Below are 19,783 nucleotides of genomic sequence, written 5' to 3'. Positions count from 1 at the left end.
GGTTTAATTCTTCATTTTTTTTAATAAATGTACACCGATTGAATATGTCAAATTATCAAAATTTGGAGATGGGAGGTGAGTTTATAGGATGAAAGAATAGAATAAATTTTAACACGTTGTGTAATCCAAAGCCTAGAGTTTTTTTCATAAATATTTAATAATAGTAAAACAATAAAAATTTCACTTAAGAAAATTAGCACGAATCCTAAAATGATCCGTGAATTGTGCAAGCCGACAAAACACCCAGTCACGGTTTAGACTTTGGCATCGAGAGGCCTGACCAAATGACCACCATGTAATTTCCAAGTGACAAAAGTCAACAAAGCAGAAGAGATTTTTTTGTTCTTTTACGGAAACAACAAATGGGAATGCTTCCATCTGCGTTAGCTGAAAAAAATTAATGCGTTTACATTTCTCATTAGTGTCTCTGTTCATGAAACGCGCCACACACCATGTCTCATACGGCTTAACTTTTGGAGAAAGAAAAAATAGATGTATTTTAATAATAATATGTTATTATTATAAATTAAAAAAATTTAGATAAAGAAAAAATATATTATATTTTATTTATAAATAATTTATTAAAAGATTGTTGGTAACCAATTTTTTATTATTATTAAAAAATGAAAATAATATTTTATTTTTTCTGACGTCGGTTGGACAAGTCTTAATGTAAGATTAGTTGTATATAATTGTCGGAAAGTAATCCTATTTTCAATGAAATTGGTCAATGAATAGTTTCAACCGGTGTGTAATCTTATTCTGGGGAATATCATTTTCTCTTTTCCATACTTTGGCAATAGCCGATTTGCAAAGAAAGGTATGGTTTTCTTACCTACATGATTAATTATATTTATGTTAATAGGCGATTACCTATCTCTTTTTATTAAGAATATAAATGGTATATTAATATTTTTAAATTATTAAAATTTTTTTGTGCAAAAAAATTAATTTTTATTTTGATATTATCAAGTCGAATTTAAATTCTAATAACTTAACTTATCAAGCGAATTAAATTTAAAAATTTTAATATCAAATTTGAATAATTTATAAATTAAATTAAATTTTTATATTTAAATATATATTTTTATTATTTTAATAAAAAAGTTATTACTTTATCTTTATATATATTAATTCGAACTAAAATTTAAATATAAATAATCGATTTTGAAATCAATTTTATTTTTTATTTAATAAATTAAACTAATTAAACAAATTCAAATAATTTGATATTTATTTAAAATTAAACTCAAAATTAAAAATTAAAACTCATCAAATTAAAATTAAATTTCGAATAACAAATTTAAAATCAATTACCTCATTCTGTTTTGGACCATAGGAAGGCATCCTTTTATTAGTAACAATTAAGGGCCGAAAAGTAGGCACGTAATTTACAACGAGATGATATGGACTGAAAATAATTGGCTATACATACATAAAATGGGATATTTAGTTTATGGTTTAACCATTTAACTGACTTTTTAAGGTTTGATTTTGTCATATTTTATTATACTCGTTGAATCTATATTATTATTAGGTTCCTCAAATTTGAATTCAAAATTTTTAATTTTAATATTATTGAGCTAACAGCACATCGTCGATATGACTAATTTTCTCATTGAAATTTCAAGAAAATCAGAACTTTCAATCAAGAATAGTCTATTGGAAGGACAGCTTGCACCGTTGATTACGTGCCTGCCTTTTTCTTGACCCTTTTTCGTTTTGCTGAAACTTTTGAAGAATGAAGCAGTCAATGACAGAAAACCAAAACGAACAAGCTAATATTCATTGTTCTTTTTTTTTTTTTGTCACACGAAATATATTAATAAATCATTCGGTAGATGTAGACGACATAAAACATAAGTCGAAAAGGTTGATCTATGTGTGAAATTAGACCAGAATAATATGACTTGTCGAAATGGACAACAAAGGGGTCATAAATTTCAATTTTGTTGGTTACAAACTATTGGTAATTTGTTGTTTCTTGCAAGATATTGCTTATACTTTAGACCACACATAAGGGTGAAGTTTTTTTTTCCTAGAATTATTATGTTTTGCATTATATTTAAAATTTTAAATTTCACAAATCAATTTATGAAATTATCGTTAGTTAATTTAATAATTATTTTAATTATATAATAACAAATGATTTGATAGTTTTTTAGAATAAAATCTACATCGTTCTTGTGTTATTTTGAAAATATAATAATTGTCATTTGTGTGAGTTTGATCTTATTTTATATCAATTTATCTAATTATATATCGTTTTAATATAATACTTTATCTAATCTAATATATATATATATATATTATATTATATTATTTTTAATTTTGCTTAAGTTGATTATAATTAACTTTTCGTATTATATTTTTTATTTTATTCATTTTTTTAATGTTTTTATTTTTTGTAATTTATTAACATATTTGCTATTATTATTACATATCTTTAATCTTGACAAATTAATATATAAACTTATATTCTCTATTTTCTTGTGTTATACTTTTTATTATTGAATTTTTTTTATCTATAATGGATGGTATGAGAAGAATGATGATTATTACCATATCTAACTCACAAAAAATACTATCAATTATGTTTAAAATTATTAAAAATAAGAAAATTTTTAAAAATATATTTTTAAGCATAACATAAAGAAGAATCATTGTTTCCTTTTATCTAAAAAATAACTTTATTTTGTTGACATATATAGAAATAATTGTTAGTCCAATATATTTATGTAATGATTACTTGAAGTGTGTCAAAAATAAAAAACAATAAAAAATAAATGGTTATAACTAAATTAATAATTATGATTTGTTGTTCAATTAAATATATATAAAAATATATATACACACACACACCTATATCAACATTATCATAAAAACAATAATTAATCTTAACTATTTAAATATTGATTCTTGATTTCTTATCAAACAATAAAAATTTGATAGCAAAACTTTAGTATTTAGCAAATGAATTGAAGAAAATATTTTTGTTATTAAAAGAAAAGATTTTTATAATTCTTGAAAATTTACAAAAGCTTAAACTTTTTTTAGATAAACAATATCATTTATAATATATTATATATAATTGTCATTTAATTATAATTTAACGTTTACAAATGTATGATTAAATATTAGATTAATAATTAAAAAATAAATTTAAAATTATGAAAAATTTAATAAAAATGTCTGTGCATTGTACGGATTAAAAAAGCTAATAATTTTACAAAATAATAACAATAAATTTTGTTTTTTATTTGTTGATTGTGGTATATATTTAGGCTTGGATATATATTGGGTTGGGTGTGGAGGTATCGCCAAGCCTCCAAACACAAAGCCCAAAGCTGCTCTAGCTGGGCCATGGGAGTCCAGAAGGTAACACTCCTTTGTTAACGGTGCAGATGATAGCTGAAAATCCACCCAATCCAACGGCCGTTATTCCCATCACTAAATCGACCATAACTGAAAACGTACGAACATGTTTAAAAAGTAATATTCTAACGGATAAGACACCGTCGGCACGCCTTCAAATAACCCCACAAAAAACCAGAAGCAGAAAGAGCTTCTACGAAACAGCCACTAGCAATGGCCACTCTCTCAATGGGTATCGCCGTCTCCGCTACCGCCGCCTTGCGTTCGACGACAATAAAACGAACGCACTTCAGGTTCAAAGTCTCCTGCGTCCAATGGGTACAACCTTACAAAACTATATAAAATTTTCTGGGTTTGAATGTTTGATAAATCGAATTGAAGCTTTGGATTGAAATATTTTTTCTTTTTTTAATCGAAGGAAGGACCCTGAAGGTATACTTGGAGCGCCGCAAACAGGACACCTGGCTCGTCTCGAGTTTAAAAGACGGCTAGAGAGAGACGCAGAGGCTCGAGAAGCATTTGAGCAGCATTTACGCCAAGAAAAAGAGCGTCGCCAAGCTCTTCGCCAAGTACAATTATTTTACTAAAGTGTTCTTCATGGAATACTACTGTTTATTCAGTTAGTTTTCTTTTTTGGGTTGTATTTTTATTTTTTTCTTGTGGTTTATTATTAGTCCAGGGAAATACCCGATACTCCAGGGGAGTTGATTGAATATTTTCTTGACACTGAAGCTCAGGAGATTGAGTTTGAGATTGCAAGATTAAGGCAGCGGTTTGTACTTTAATTTTGTATGAAAAAAATGTTAAATCCTTGTTTCTTGAAATTGCATATTAGTTGTTTGCTATTTTGCTTCCTTTGATATTGAATTGTGTTAAAACAATTGAATTTTATTGAGAAGTTTAGTCTTTTAGGATTTCTTAGTTGAATGCTGCTTTGCATTTTATTCCCTTCATTGCCATTTACTATAAGCCTTGACTTAAAACACCAACTTTATTTGCAAACTATGTAGATTGAATGAGGAATTTTTCTCCCACCTCAAATTTGAGATAGGGCAGATTCGGTTTGCTGTTTCAAAGACCGAGGTTTGTTCTAAAACACTTTTATGTTTGTGATAATCCTCTATTTATCTAACCTCAGGGAATTGGAAATGTAAGAGCTGGTAAATTTTGTAGGATATGGAGGACAGATTGATTGAGTTGGAGGCATTACAGAAGGCCTTACAAGAAGGCACAGGTATGTTTTTCGACCATACAACCTATGGTTAAAGAGTTAATGTGTTGTTCCTTTTTACTAATGATCCTTGGTCCTTTGATCACAGAAGCATTTGATAAAATGCAAGCAGACCTAATAACTGCAAAGCAAAGCCTTACCAAAATTTTGACATCAAAGGATATAAAAACAACTGTATGTTTCCACTCGTTGAGACCCTTCTATATTTCTAGTTTTATGCAGGTCAGCTAAGTTTTTGTGTTGCCATGCAGTTGTTCGAGATGGTGGAACGCAATGAACTAAATAGATCCTTATTGACACTTCTTGATGAAAACATAGCAAATGCACACATGGGTAACCAGGTTAGCATTGTCCTCAAGATTCTGTACTTACCTGCATACATGCATAATTTAATTTTTTTTTCCATTTCTTTGTATCTCACTCTAGCTCATCTTCTAACAATTTTCTTCTTGGTTCAGCATCTCTCTTCAAAAAGGAAAATCGACTCTTTGGCCTTCTTTTGTGTCTTTATTCAACAAGAAGAGTGTTGCATCCCCTCTTTATAACCTCTATAAAATATCTGAAATGATATTTCTTAAGTTTTCTTGAAAACCTAACTGAATTAAGATTAGCACTTGTAGTTATTTGTTTGATGAGTAGCCAACTACATAGACCAGAGTTGTTCATGCAAAACATTCATGCAATCAGCGTTCTTTTATTTTCTCTATATATCTGTTATTTTATATCCATTTGTCTCATGACTCTCATTCAATGTGTTTTCAGTTGATATCTTCTGTTGCTTTGGTGTGACCTCTTAGCAACCGTGAAAATTTTAATTGGGCTTCTCCTAAAACTTTGATAAAAAATGTGCACCATGTATTTATAATCTATTACCATGCTAGTAACTGCTTCGAACTCAGACTGAACTCCTATAATTTAGGTCAATCGTTTATTTTGAACATGCAGAAACAAGCAGCAGCTTTCATGGAAAAGGTTCGTGGAGCTGTTCTCAAGTATTTGACGTTATAGTATACACATGTCTAAATATACTTCACTGTACTTCCATAGACTAAGGTATTGTTCTTAAATCAGGTTAGTACTTTAAATGTACAAAGACATGGTTTGCAATTAGAGTTTATACAAGAATTTTGTTGTTTCTCAAACAAGAGAGGGAAATGATTCGTCATTCAAATTACTTGAAGATGGACTCACGTCAAATGAATCGATTATGAATTAGAACAGAGTTATTTGGTATTAGCAAATAATAATATACTAGTAATAAATATCTTCACATTATATGAAAATGAAAAAGAAAGTCCTGGAAACTGCACAGTGGTTGGAATAATATATTGGCTAGTTGGAGTCTTTAGGTGATTTCATATGCTCATATATCGAGGGAAGCTTTGGGGTTCACTTGAAATCTTGCTAGCTAAACTTGAAAAACGAGTCGACGGGTAATAATATTGTCACCTAAAGTAATCTAGAACCATCCATTTATCAGCTTCTGCACTCATACGCTTAGCTTTGTAGAGAGTGCAAGCTCGTGGGGACGATCTCTGTTTGGGGAATATTATTCTCCATGTTCCTCAACTTTTACACCCATCCTTCACTGTGGTTCGATGCAGGTTTGTTGAAATGTTCTAAATGGTAGTTTATGATATTTGCTTGATCAAGACCATCCAAATGTATATTCCTTTGTTTTGATCTTGGTGCGTTAGATCAACAAAACATTGACCAGCACATTTCAACCCTCATCACTGCTTGATCGCTAAATTCCGTGCTATTGTGCTTTTATCCCAAAACTATTCAAATTGTATCCTGCTGTTAAAAGCAAAACAAAAGAAGATTTGGCCAATTATGGCTTGTCACCTAACAGAATGAAAAATAATAAACAATCACCGCAAAAGGAGAATATGAAAAAGCAGTTTAGAGGAGGAAGAAGCCAAGGGAAAGAAAGCATGCGACACATTTTATTTAATCCAAAAAGAAGATAGGGAACAAGATTTTGGATTCTGTGTAAATAAATTCCCATATTCTATTCATTTCATCAACACCCTCTTCAGTTATCTCTTCTCCTTCAAAGAAATGGCAAGACTGGGCATTTTGGCACTAGTTTTCTCCTTTGCCCTTTACATGGCAGGCATAGCTGCATCTGCTTCTACCAGAAATTCAAGCCCAACAGACTACATCGTGGCATCCTGCAAAGCCACAAGGTATCCTGCGTTATGTGTCCAATGCCTTTCAGGTTATGCTAGAGCAATTCAACAAAATGAGCAACACCTCGCTCAAACTGCCTTATCAGTCAGCCTTTCCAGGGCTCAGTCAGCCGCAGCTTTTGTTGCCAAGATGACTCAAGTAAGGGGCATCAAGCCTAGAGAGCGTCAAGCTGTGAAAGACTGCGTAGAAAACATGGGTGATAGTGTAGACAGACTTAGCCAGTCAGTCAAGGAACTCAGCCATATGGGACGAGCTGTTGGTCAGGACTTCATGTGGCACATGAGCAACGTGCAGACATGGGTCAGTGCTGCACTAACAGATGAAAATACTTGCCTTGATGGCTTCGCAGGCCACGTCATGGATGGAAACATCAAGGTTGCAATAAGGCGCAGGGTCGTCAATGTTGCTCAAGTTACTAGCAATGCGCTTGCATTAGTAAATCGCTTTGCAGCAAGACACCGAGCTGCTGCACCTAATGAAAAGCCTTAGATTGAACCTGGAGAATATCTGGTTTATGTATAAAAGCGTTATTGGTGTCTTTAAGTAAGTCTGTGACAGTTTGGAGTTCGTCTAAAAGGGTCTCGGCCTGCTTGGATTGCATGTAACGTAACAATATCATATAACGAGTCCAAATCTATGCTAAAAAAAAGAAAACTCCTCGCCTTGTATGATAGTAAAGTTCTATATTCTGTATAATAGAATTTAGCGTAAATGAACCCTTTCTTTTCCATCAAAAAATATTGTAACCTTCCATAAATCTGTCCCTACCCATATGAGATTTCGTTAATTTGAAAGAGTTAAGTCTTGAAAAAAAAAAAAAAGTTAAGTAAAGGAAAGCAAAGTTGTACTAGAAGGTCCAAAGCTGGAACGGATTCAGCCCAGCTAGCAAATAGCAAAGCGATAAAGCCAACCCCACAGGACAAAACAGAGAAAAAAAAAACAGTAAAGTCCTCTCCAGGAAAGAAACAAAACAGAGGCATCAACAGACCGGGACGAGACCCCAGTACAGGTTAGAAATGCAGAAGAACTTTCTAAGATTGTGACTTGTGAATTATTTTGGTTAATCAGATCAGTTTACTGTCACTTCTCTTGGCTTAAAGACATGGCTAGAGTAAGTACTGTCCCTAAACGTAGCATTAATTTCCGCTGTTTTGTTGCGTGTTGCATGTGAAATCATACCACTTCGATATGGCCGATTGACGCTTTGATTTCTTGCTGCCCTCGAAGAAGAGATAAATACAATAAGAATGGAACGATGGAAGAAAACGACTGCATACATATATGTGCAAATTGTGTTCTGGTTTCAGTAATTTAAAAAAAAAAAATCCATGGGTATTTAAAATTATTATTTTATACGTATAATGACAAGTTGGGCTGTTATTATTACTATTACTATTATTTTGCATTATATAGTTGGAAATCTCTTTAAACGAACAGAACCTAACTTTGAGGCTAAGCAGAAAGAGAAGAAAAGCAGGGACGGCCGGGGCCAGAATCAACGGTGGACTGGACTCATTAAAGAAAGGTTAAACGACCAGAACCCAACTTTATATGATTACTAGTATTTTATTTTATTTTCCTTTTGACAGATTTAGACTCGCTTTACCCGCAGGCGACCCAATTCTTTATTAATTTTGCACGTCATTAGCGCAAATCCTTTTCTATTTTTTTCACGCTAACGATGGCAAATTAACGCAAATCTTCAACGTTGAAAGGTCCAAAGCATCTTTTTTTTTCCTTTCTCTTTTATGGTTCTCTCTTTATAATTGTAGTGTTTAAAGCTTATCTCTTCTTCTCACGTCACTCTTAAGCAGTCAGACGTATCATGAAAGCTCAGTCTTTGAATCATCCAAAGCAAATCTTTAAGGATGAGACTGACATGAAAAGTAGAATTTCTTAAATTTTAAGACAATAATTTAAACTAAAATCAATTGAATGAAGATTTAATCGGATTTCAAATGGTTGAAATCACTTTTTTGAAACATGATAAACTTCAAAGCTTCAAGCAATCGTCAGATGGAGTGCAAAGAATTAAACCGTTCCCACCAACTACAGTTATTTAGACATGAAACAGGTTTTGTTTTCAAATCCAGTGGGACAAATTGCCCCCACTCTAATATAGTAATGCTGTTGCTCTGCCACTGATTTTTAGCCACGAATTTGAAGACCTCCTCCTTGGGCAAAGCTGACAGAAATCTCCTTTTAATTTTTCGTTTTTAAAGTGTTAATAAAATCTAGACATGGAATCTCTAAAGTTTTTGTGAAACCAACCTGGACAAATTTTGATGTGCTTTTGGAGACATCACTCGGGTTCCTCTGCCCTCATCTCGTAACCTTTTCCCTCTCTTCTTGTAAATGCATTAGCATATTCTACATCCTCAATAATGGGATGCACTCAATTATATTCTGGAAAATACCCAAATTCATTAGTAATTTTCTCTTAAAAATAGCTATCAAGGCATGTGATCGATATGCAATAACAAATCAAATCACAGTTTGGTCTAGGGGCTTTTTAATTCCACAAACTCAGAAAAAGATTGGGAGGGTAATAAGACAATTGGCATGTTAGTCCACTTCCCTATTCCATTAATACAATGTTTGTTTTTTTCCTTGATTTTATCATTGTTTAAGCTAACACTAGATGGTTTTCCAAAAATAAATAAAAAAACGCTTGGTGGTGACATGATGGGGGCAGCCTATCTCCTAGACTAGATTGAAAATTTTTTTCGAGCTGATCGCTGATTTACGGTATTGAATTGGTAATTTAAAATATAATGGGTCTTATATGAGTAAAAAAATTATTTATATATGATTTAAAAAAATTATTTATGTTATTTAAATAATTAAATTAAGTATTTGAGTGGATCAAATTATTTGAGTTTATTAGAAATTTTTTAATGAGTCAGATAATTTTAAAAGTTAAAAATAAATATTTGAACATTTTGATCACTTAAATTTGTTTTATAAATAGATTTAATTTTTAAATTTATTTATTATTATTATTATTTTTATTTAATTAGAAATATTACTGATTTTAAATAAATATATTTAAACAATGAAAAATATGACTGTCAATAAAATATGATTATATAAAATATCATGATTTTTTAAATTAATTTGATCAGTAACTGTTCGTTTATTATAAATAAAATTTTTTATCTGATCAATTTCATTTACTTTTGATCTAAAAAATTTTAAAATTTTATTGTATCTTATAAATATAATTATTTTTAAAATAATATTATTCATGCCTCAAAATTATATTTTTTTCTTCCTTACTATTTCTGTTTTTTTTTTTTTAAATTTACTAACATGGGCGATGTGGAGGATCAAGTTAGAAACTACCACCTCATAAATTCAGAGGTGATGCTAGGACTTTGGTTTGAGGATGAGAGGCAAGCTTCATCAAATCCTTGCCAAAAATCAGGAGATTTTAATTATGTTCCAATATTATACATGAACTTTTGCTCAATTCACTCTCACTAGATTCATTTGGGTTTGAACTAAATGTTTATCTGCATAATAATTTGTTGCTTGACTGTCGGCCATATGTTTGCCATGTGTCTGCTCAACAGTTCTTGAACCAGATTTTTTTCATGGGTCACTTTTACTTTGTTTACCTAATAATTTGAAAATTTTACTCAATGTTCAAACTTCAGAGAAGTATTTGATGGGTTCAAATGTTTCAAATTTCCTTTGTTCCTTATACTCCTGCGGTGATGAAGCCAAAACTCAGAAAGTAATATACTAGATATCTGAAAATGGTTACGTTAGACCATTGACAACACTTTGAAAATTGACACAAACCTGAAATTCGCCAGTGCTTCAGTTTTCCTTAAAGCAGGATTTTTTCTTCATTTTTGAACAGGGGCACCTTAAACCTAGGATTAAACAAGAAAACCAGTTCTTATATCTTAGACAATTGAATCACTCCCTGCACTTTTTAGCATAGCTGTTAAGATTATAGTTACAATTATACACTAGTATTGATTGTTTTATCAGAATCTTTTCATGCCTATGCTTTCTACCCACGATAGTTTTTTATCCCCCCCTTAAAATCAGGCTTTCCCTTCCTAATTTGTGGGAACCACAAAACTTCAGGTTGTCTATAAATCAACCGTTCTTTCCCTTACTAAAATCATAAAATTTTACTCTTAACTTTCTTACCAATCCTGAGAAATTAGAGAGACAAATGGAAGGTTCATCTATACGCTTTCATGGACTGGCAATCCTGCTCATTATCCTTCAATTCTCTACATACATAGCCTTAAGCTTAACTTATCCACCATTTCGCAACCAAAGAAACATTGAATACATCAAGACTTCATGCAGCACCACAGCTTATCCCAGATTGTGCTACCGCTCCCTCTCAATCTATGCAAGCAAAATAAACACCAGCCCCCGATTGTTAATCCATACTGCCCTCAATGTAACCCTCAAAGCCAGCAAATCAACTTCAAGGTTGATGATAAAGATCTCAAGAATCCATGGTTTGAGGCCTAGGGTAGCTGCAGCCATGGCAGATTGCATTGAGGTAATTGGTGATTCTGTTGATGAGCTGCAACAGTCTATAGGGGAACTTGGTCACATTAGTCGCTCAAATTTTTCCCTCACAATGAGTGATGTTCAAACCTGGGTTAGCGCAGCGCTGACAGATGAAGATACTTGCATGGAAGGATTTGCAGGCAATGCCACGAATGGATATGCAAAGACTATGGTCAGAAAACGTATTGTTAGAATTGCACATTTGACAAGCAATGCCCTGGCTCTCATCAGCAACTATGCGTCAACTCAAAGTAACTTACCTTAATGAAGCCGTAGTTTTCTTTCTCCTTATTTGGATTTCTTATAGTAACAGAGTGAAGATAAGTACATGTTATGTACATGATTTATCTTAGGCTGCTTTAGAATTATGCACCTGTAATGATGCTTCATGTTCAATTTACTATGGGAGTTGTATGCTTTCCAAGCGGGGCAATGAGCAAAAATTTGTCCCAAAGTGAATTTTGAGGATAAAGCTGGTAGAGTTGTAAGATAGAAGGAGATTGCAGATCGTGTTGTGAACAGTATTTATTTGTTTCTTGATTTCTGTAGTTTGTATCAAAGGAATATGAAATTTTTAGAGTGTGGACTGCTGCGGAAATGTACTATAATCTCAAATTGTAAATCAAGGTTTGCTTTCAATCTCCTTTCCCACCTGAAAATTTTCAATTATGGTTGGATTAAAAATATACAAGCCACAATTTACACCAACCAATAATCGGCAGACTCTTTTTTTCTTCCTTTTATTATCTTGAAATTATTTTGGCCATGAATCGTCAAGATTTTGGGGATGCTTCTTGTCAAATCCTGTTTTATGACAGATATGATATTTAATTTATACCTAAAAGTGATTGATTTGGATTTCATGTTTTTGCTGTTACACGCCGCGTGGAAATCGTTGTTTGTGGATCATCTAGTTTGTTTGAATACAAGTTCAAAACATTTCAACTCAAGTTTTATATTTTTATCCAAAATTACACCCCAAAGGCATGGTCCAAGCAAAGGATAACTGATAAATCACGAGTATTAATAAAAATTTGAACATGTTTCATTACCCAGATTGATCTTTGAATAAAAATTTATTAGCTTAGAAATTGCAGAAGATATTTTTGTGCTCTCATGAAATATCATATTGCGGGTCCAGTCAGGCCATTAAAGCTAGGCAGGACTGATGGAGACATGGATTCTCATGCTTTTAAAGCCAACCAGTGCTATTTATAATTCAAATTCGAATGACTTGACATTTCTCATAATTCATATTCGAGTGACGTGACATTTGGTTCCTCTTTCATGTAACAAAATTGCAGCCTTATTTGCCTCCTTTTTTCTTGTAGGGAAGAGATCAGATATGCTCTGGCTAAACAGAACACAAAATCATTACAATAATTTCTTGGGATACTTGAATTATCTGGTTAAAATGAAGGCTAAAGAGTAGAAATTTTTTGATCTGGGCAGAGCCAGATCAAAATCAACCAGCAATTGTGCTTGTTAGGATTTAATGAAAGAAAACTAGTGAAGAGACACATGCTTTGCATTTCGCACTTGTAACATCATATAAAATAGAATTCAATTAATATTTTGTTTTCAATAATAATAAAAATGGAGCTGTAAATCCTTTTCTGCAATTTGATATGCAAATAAATATGTATTAACTTCTCCCATGAACAGAGCTTAAATCAGGATTGGGATAGACATTGTAGAGGTATAAAATTTTGATTACTGGAATCATTAATGCTATCATATCATCTTTATCACTAGTATATTCTGAAACAGGCCTGCCCCCATAAGGAAAACCCAAATGATTTTCTATAAATTGGGGTTTTGTCTTCCCTCTCCAAATTCATTGAACTACCCAACAAATACACAAAAAATAGAGAGATGGCAAGAACATTTTCAATCCATGCATTAATAATTCTGCTTATTCTTCTGCAATTGTCCTCCTACTTTAACACATGCTCAGCCACTACAAAATCTCATTTAAGTCACCATAGAAACAAAGAGTATATAAAAAATTCTTGCAGTGCTACAACTTATCCCAAGTTGTGCTATAAATCTCTGGCTCACCATGCAAGCAAAATCCAAGGCAACCCCAAGCTATTAGCCCATGCGGCTCTCAACGCGACATTTTTTGCGGCCAAAGCAACTTCAAGGTTGCTAAGAGATATGTCAACATTCCATGGGTTGAGACGTAATGAAGCTGCAGCCATGATAGATTGTGTTGAAGATGTAAGTGACGCAGTGCAGAAGTTGCAGAAGTCTACAAAGGAGATGGACCGTACCGAAGGCTCTGATCATCTTCAGGTTCAAATGAACGATATTCAAATGTGGGTGAACACAGCGTTGGAGGAAGAGGAGACATGTATGAATGCATTGGCTAATAAGGCCATCAAACATAGGGTGAAGAATGGAGTGAGGAGACGCATTATTAAAGTTGCCCATTTGACAAGCAATGCATTAGCACTTGTTAAGAGCTTTGCCTTGGCTGAGAAGAATTCACCTTAATTTGCTTCTTGGAAATATTATTAAGGCATACATATTTGAGAATAATGGAAGCAACTTATACATGATTGCTTCCAATTAATCGTTCTTTACAATTTGAACTGTTATTAATAATCCTATTCTGTATAAAACTGGGTTTTTACCTTTTCTCTGGAGTTATTTTTGTGCATATTCAAGTGTGTGTGTGTGTGTGTTTTTCTATCTTTTGTTTGCATATACGAATTTAAGTTTTTTTCATTGTGAATTGGATTCAATTCTAAATTCATGTAATGTCAAATTATGCAATCTCTATGTACTTTGGGTCAGTATTGGGTCTGGGCCTCGGCCTGACCTTGACTATTGTGGGTCATATATTTCTTCTTTTTATATTTTCTAAAGAAACTCAAACAAGCGCAGCCCAAATGTAGATGTCTAGTTTACTACTCTTATCTTCCTGTGACTTTTGAAGAACCAAACTGCCCCTTGGCTGAAACAAGTCAGTTTCCTAAGCTAAATAAACACAACCCATGGATTGTCATATATATATATATATATATATATATATTTATTTATTTATTTATTTATTTATATATCAGTGATATTTTTGATAACTCCATCCTCGCATTGATGAACATCGTCTGCACTAACTGCCTTTCTTTATACTGCATGACCATTATTTTTCATTATTCTCTTAATTGAATTAACTAATTACCCTTAGTGTCTACCTTGGGTTTGAATTTTGTCGATAATGCTATTTGTTTTGGTGATTTGAAACTTGTGCAGACGGTTAGAGTGATCAGCTGTATTCGAGATTCTGGTTGTGAGAGATCTTACAGCAGAATATGCAGGCCATTGACGATATTGTTGTTGTTGGCACTGGGGATGTTGTGAAAGCACGTTCATTCTCTATGCCAAATTTGCTTCAGGTTAAAATATAAATTCTCTCCTATGAGACAGAGGAAACCCACATTTTTTGTTTCAATCCTGCAATTTTTATTAGAGGATCAGGCGATGTTTTCATTGTCTATCTGCCTTTGATTGATTTTAAAATGTATCTTCAATAATTATGTAGGGTCAATAAGCAGATGTCCAACATATTTTTCCTGATTAAATGTCCAGGTGATGAAAAAATTACACTAATTTCTAAAATAAGGCAAACTCCAAGTTTTTGTTACCAACAATATTAATTTCTGACACTTTCTGTGGGAATCACATTCACAGCCGGCACATGATCAGGTTTTTCTATAAATTGCAATCTGTATCCATCGACAGGTTCCCAAGCTTCTCTCTTGAGCTTCTACCAAGAGAAAGATGGCAGCAGCAGGTTCTTACATTTCAATAACTGCTCTTGTCATCCTCATTCGTCTCGCAATTAATCTGAACTTATGTTTAGAAGCTACACCAATTCCTCCTAGTGGAAGAAACACTCAATATATCAGAACCTCCTGCCGTAACACCCTATATCCTAACTTGTGTTTCACCACTTTCTCTAGATATGCAACCAGAATCCGAGGTAGTCCCAGATTGTTAGCGACCACTGCCCTGTCTGTGGCATTCAACACCACTCGTTCTACTACGAAAACAATGATAAATCTCTCCAAACACCATGGCCTAAAGCGTAGAGAGGCTGCAGCCCTGCGTGATTGCGTGGAACAAATAGGGGACTCTGTTGATGAGCTTAAAGACTCAATTAAGGAAATAAGTCAGCCTGGGGACAACGATTTTCATCGTCTAATGAGTGATATACAAACATGGGTGAGTGCAGCTTTGACTAATGATGATACATGCATGGATGGCTTCTCTGGGAAATGCAGGAAGCGTAATTTCAAGACTAATGTGAGAAGAAGAATAGTCAAGGTAGCACGTTTAACAAGCATTGCTTTGGATTTTGTCGACCGCTATGCTGCAGCTCCCCCTCATTAATCATAGCTACGATGTCTTGCACAATCTTGAGTGACGTCTTGCCTTTACAGTTTGTATTATTCCTATATTCATTTGTTTTTGGCTGGCAACCTAGCTTGGATTTTGCAAATTAATGTTCTGAATCTTTTCGCTCAAGTAAATTGAATTTTTGAGCTAAATTTGCAGGTGTACTTTTGGGAGTGCAAAGAATAATTGAGTTTATCATACGCAAATGGGAAGTTTTACTGTTTTAGTACAATAACTTGTGTTTAGGACTTGACAGGGTAAGCCAAAATGTTGGAGAAATACCAAAGTCAAGTCACTTTGTTGTTGGCAGCAGGCAGCTTCTTTTATTTTCTTTTTTTGGTGACATTGGAGTGTCTATTACATTGAGATGCTTTAGTCTTTTTGTACTATCCTGGAAGATTAATAAGATTTACAATTTATTCACAAAAAAATTTGGTTGTGCTGTGTATTTTTTATACTATTGACTTACAATTCGAGGAGAGATTTATTTATATTATCGCAGAACTAATTACATTATTTTATATATTTTGAGACAATTTATATTTATTTAATACTATTGTTGGATTTTCAAAAAAAAAAAAAAATATTGTTAATGCATTTCATGGGTTTAGCTCCTCTCCGTTATTTTTTTATTATTTTTAATACATTTATCAAGATCATTCATCCACTTATCAATTGTGAAGGTCATGTTTATAAATAGTGTTGATGAATGTATTGTTGAAAAGTAATAGATAAAAAAAATAATAGAGAAGAGCCACACTATTCATATAGATTATACACATTAAATTTTAAGTTAATTTAAAAGGTTTAACTATATATTTGTTTGATGTAGAAAAATTTTAATCATTAAATATATATTTAAAAAATACAATATTTTTGATCAATGTGACAGAAATGTTAGAATGATTTGAAATTTTATGTATAAAACAAATATGATTGTATTATTAAATTCAACGATCCTTTTATTAAATTATTAATTATACATGAAATTTAACCAAAATTTTCATGTAATCATGTATGAACTTTAATTGTTGGCTCAAAGAAAGTCAATTATGAAACTCTTCATCTTTCATTAATATGTTTCATGTCTTTTATACGTATAAATTAGCAAACAAGACACCCACAAAAGAATTAATGTGTCGCAAATTGCAATCACCCGTTCACATCATTCTATTTTAGTATTTTTGCACGGTATAGGGAAAACAATACTCTTTCTCTCTAATAATGAAACACTATTTTTACATCATTCTCCCTAATTAAGCACGTTTCCAGCTATTTTTTAGGTATTTTTGGATGAAAGATCACCAATCCAAACATACACTCACAAAACTACATTAATTTCTTTAAGCATTAGCTTTATCAGAATCGATCTATCCATTTAAAAAAAAAAAAAGGCTGAATTCATCGTGCTTAATTAAGATATATACGCTGGCAGAACTTCAAATTAACTATTTAATTTCCCAATTATTGGTTTCAACAGACCAAATTAATATGGATAAAATTTAATTAGTTTAATATTATCTAATAATAGAGCTCTTTGTTTTGGAACGATGGTAGTCGCTGGTGTTTATAAAATTTAGTTCTTTCTCTTCCATTGAGTCATCAGAAACTCCCAATTGCTTAGAAAGAGGCAGAGGGATGGGAAGATTCTGCCCTTCAGTGTCATCAAGAGCAGCTCTTCTGATCATACTCATTCAGTTCGCAACTCTCCTAAACTCGAGTTTAGCAGCTAGAAAAATCCCTACTACCGAACCAAACACCGAGTTCATCAGAACCTCATGCAGTACCACGACCGACCCCGTCCTGTGTTTTACCACATTCTCCCGATATGCATCCAAAATCCAAGGCAGTCCCAGGTTGTTAGCCGGCACTGCGCTCTCGGTCGCGCTTAACACCACAAGTTCAACTTCAACAGCCATCATAAAACTGTCCCAAAGTGATTGTGTGGAAGAACTAAAGGACTCAGTCGATGAGCTGAAAATGGCGATTGGTGAAATGGAATCCGGTGAAGGCAAAAGTTTCGAATGAGCGATATACAAACATGGGTGAGCGCAGCTATGACTGATGAGGATACTTGCATGGATGGCTTCCCTGGGACCGCGAATGAGAATCTCAAAACTACTGTGAGGGGACTAATTGTGAAAGTTGCACATATGACAAGCATTACCTTTGCTTTCATCAATCGCTATGCTGCGACTCATAATATTTAATTAACGAGGCAACTTGATTATTTAAGGGATTTGCCTTGAACAGTTTGTTCTATTTATTTGCTTTGTTAGCTATACTTTGGTGTCGTTTGCTCTTGGGCTTCGTTTAAAATAATAATACTAAATAATAATAATAATAATAGTAATAATGTATAGAATTTTTTTTTACTACAAATTTGTAATTATTCAATCTTCATCTGTTATAAATTGTGTCGAATTCATTTGAATTTTAAATGAAACATGACAATCTTATATGAAGGTGAAGTGAACCAAACACATACATGATAGATTACTGAAAATATGTCTTAGTAAATTTTGTAGTAGAGAATCCTGATACCTAATGAAATATAAGATTTCATGAACCCAAACCCCTTGCTATTTTAGAGTTTCATTAAAATATTAGTCATCAAGTCAGATGTATTTATTTGTTAAATATATAATTATCATATTTAATATACATTTAATAACGAATATTGTATCTAAACTATAATTAAATTGATCGATTAAATCAGAAATTAGATATCAATTAGTTTAATTTTTTGTCTGATTATTAAAACATTGATCAAAATTCTTTAAAAATAAAGAATTCATTTGAATAAGTAATGAGATTCACTTCGGTAAAATTAAAAATAATAATAAAAATAAAATTAATTAATGTAATAATAAAATTAGATATTATAACAATAAAATTAAAATCAGTTGTGAAATATGTATTTAAATATAAATATAATAATAGTTATGAGATAAAGTATAACAAAAAAAAACTATTTAAAGACATTAAATTAAAACTTTTATAATGAAGTTTATAGTATATATTGATATTAATGAAATTAATAAACTATTAAAAATTATTGAAATTAATTTATATCTAATAATTTACACGTCATCATCATTGAAAACTGATTTTAAATCTGAAAAAAAAAAGAGAGTAAAAAAAAAGCAGGAAGAAAAATTGAAACTCAAATTAGTTGATCCAAATAGATAGAGAGTAGAACTAATTCATCAAACTGATCGATCAGAAAATAGAAAACAAAATCGACAATTGCGGCTTTTCTGTTTTGTGAGACAAGAGAGAGAAGAAACCAAAAAAAATAAAAAATAAAAATCTTTTCCACCGACGTCGCAGACTAATAGTATTAGCATGCAAGAACGCTGTCGTTTTAAAGCGGACTAACATCAGCTATAATGCATAGACCAAAAATGCTGTTTAACCGAACCATTGAATATCAAAATTTTTTTATTTACAGATAACATATTCTTTTTGTTTAGCTATAAAAGGTTCTTAAGCTTTGCGTAGTACATATTCCACCCGTATATGTTAGCAGGTATTCCATTGTTGTAACAAATTAGCTTCCAAAACCTGTTCCCAAGCCCTCTGTGGGCCTATGTCACTAATGCTAACAGAACTTTCCTTTGGTCTGCATTTCATAAACAAGCCTCTTGCTGCAAAACCCATCAGTTCAGTTGGATCCATGTAGCTGCGAATCCTTGATGTGATTCCACCTTCCACAACTGTTGATCCAAATCAAGCTTAAGTTGATTGAAAGTGAAGAGGTAGCTAAAATTTTTGGTTAGATAGAGACTTCACCTTCATAGGCATTAATGATGAACTTTGATCATTAATCAAGGAGAGCATGACTGGATAGAGGAAGAAGCGTGACGCTAAAGTTGAATACAATGGTTCCCCGCACGCAAGTTAACAAGTCAAATAAGCTCACGGTACCCATCAGAAAGATCGTTTCATATAGGCTTGTTAGATGATTTTGTCTAATTTGAAACATTAAGGAACTTGTCAAAATCTCAAGCCGACATGATAACTGATATA

General features: G+C 32.3%; 1 protein-coding gene and 5 pseudogenes across 4 annotated transcripts; all 6 read left to right on the top strand.

Moving 5' to 3' along the window:
* The first annotated feature begins 3,493 nt into the window (after positions 1-3,493).
* Positions 3,494-5,751, top strand: LOC111289941 (uncharacterized). Of its 2 annotated transcripts, none has more exons than XM_022881307.2 (8): positions 3,494-3,693; positions 3,798-3,944; positions 4,050-4,147; positions 4,386-4,458; positions 4,549-4,609; positions 4,695-4,780; positions 4,858-4,947; positions 5,065-5,374. In XM_022881307.2, the coding sequence occupies exons 1-8, from the start codon at positions 3,589-3,591 to the stop codon at positions 5,149-5,151; spliced, it is 747 nt and encodes a 248-aa protein (XP_022737042.1). In that variant the 5' UTR covers positions 3,494-3,588; the 3' UTR covers positions 5,152-5,374. The 2 variants fall into 2 exon arrangements, with proteins under 2 accessions (XP_022737042.1, XP_022737043.1); XM_022881308.2 differs by lacking the exon at positions 5,065-5,374 and adding an exon at positions 5,552-5,751 and having other exon boundaries at positions 3,496-3,693.
* Positions 5,752-5,873: 122 nt separating this feature from the next.
* LOC111289942 (21 kDa protein pseudogene) lies at positions 5,874-9,074 on the top strand (annotated as a pseudogene). The gene is made up of 2 exons (XR_016346187.1): positions 5,874-8,327; positions 8,415-9,074. The product of XR_016346187.1 is annotated as a 21 kDa protein pseudogene (transcript).
* A 1,770-nt stretch (positions 9,075-10,844) lies between these two features.
* On the top strand, positions 10,845-11,981 carry LOC111290852 (pectinesterase inhibitor 10 pseudogene; annotated as a pseudogene).
* Positions 11,982-13,176: 1,195 nt separating this feature from the next.
* LOC111291037 (pectinesterase inhibitor 10 pseudogene) lies at positions 13,177-13,998 on the top strand (annotated as a pseudogene). The gene has a single exon (XR_016346670.1). The product of XR_016346670.1 is annotated as a pectinesterase inhibitor 10 pseudogene (transcript).
* A 1,135-nt stretch (positions 13,999-15,133) lies between these two features.
* On the top strand, positions 15,134-15,859 carry LOC111290058 (21 kDa protein pseudogene; annotated as a pseudogene).
* Positions 15,860-17,290: 1,431 nt separating this feature from the next.
* LOC111290057 (21 kDa protein pseudogene) lies at positions 17,291-18,140 on the top strand (annotated as a pseudogene).
* The last annotated feature ends 1,643 nt before the right edge of the window (positions 18,141-19,783 follow it).

This window comes from Durio zibethinus, chromosome 11, assembly GCF_047325235.1.
Source record: "Durio zibethinus cultivar Kanyao isolate XHJ-2024 chromosome 11, ASM4732523v1, whole genome shotgun sequence".
In the NCBI taxonomy this organism is placed as follows: Eukaryota; Viridiplantae; Streptophyta; class Magnoliopsida; order Malvales; family Malvaceae; genus Durio; species Durio zibethinus.
Note: the sequence above shows the minus strand (reverse complement) of the source record. Positions and strands in the feature narration are given on the sequence as shown.

Bases quoted from the DNA above. Each gene is read 5' to 3' on its own strand.
- LOC111289941 (XM_022881307.2), top strand. From the start codon at position 3,589: ATGGCCACTCTCTCAATGGGTATCGCCGTCTCCGCTACCGCCGCCTTG. The intron at 4,148-4,385 runs GTTTGTACTTTA...CAAACTATGTAG, and splicing joins ATTGCAAGATTAAGGCAGCG to ATTGAATGAGGAATTTTTCT. The intron at 4,610-4,694 runs GTATGTTTTTCG...CTTTGATCACAG, and splicing joins GGCCTTACAAGAAGGCACAG to AAGCATTTGATAAAATGCAA.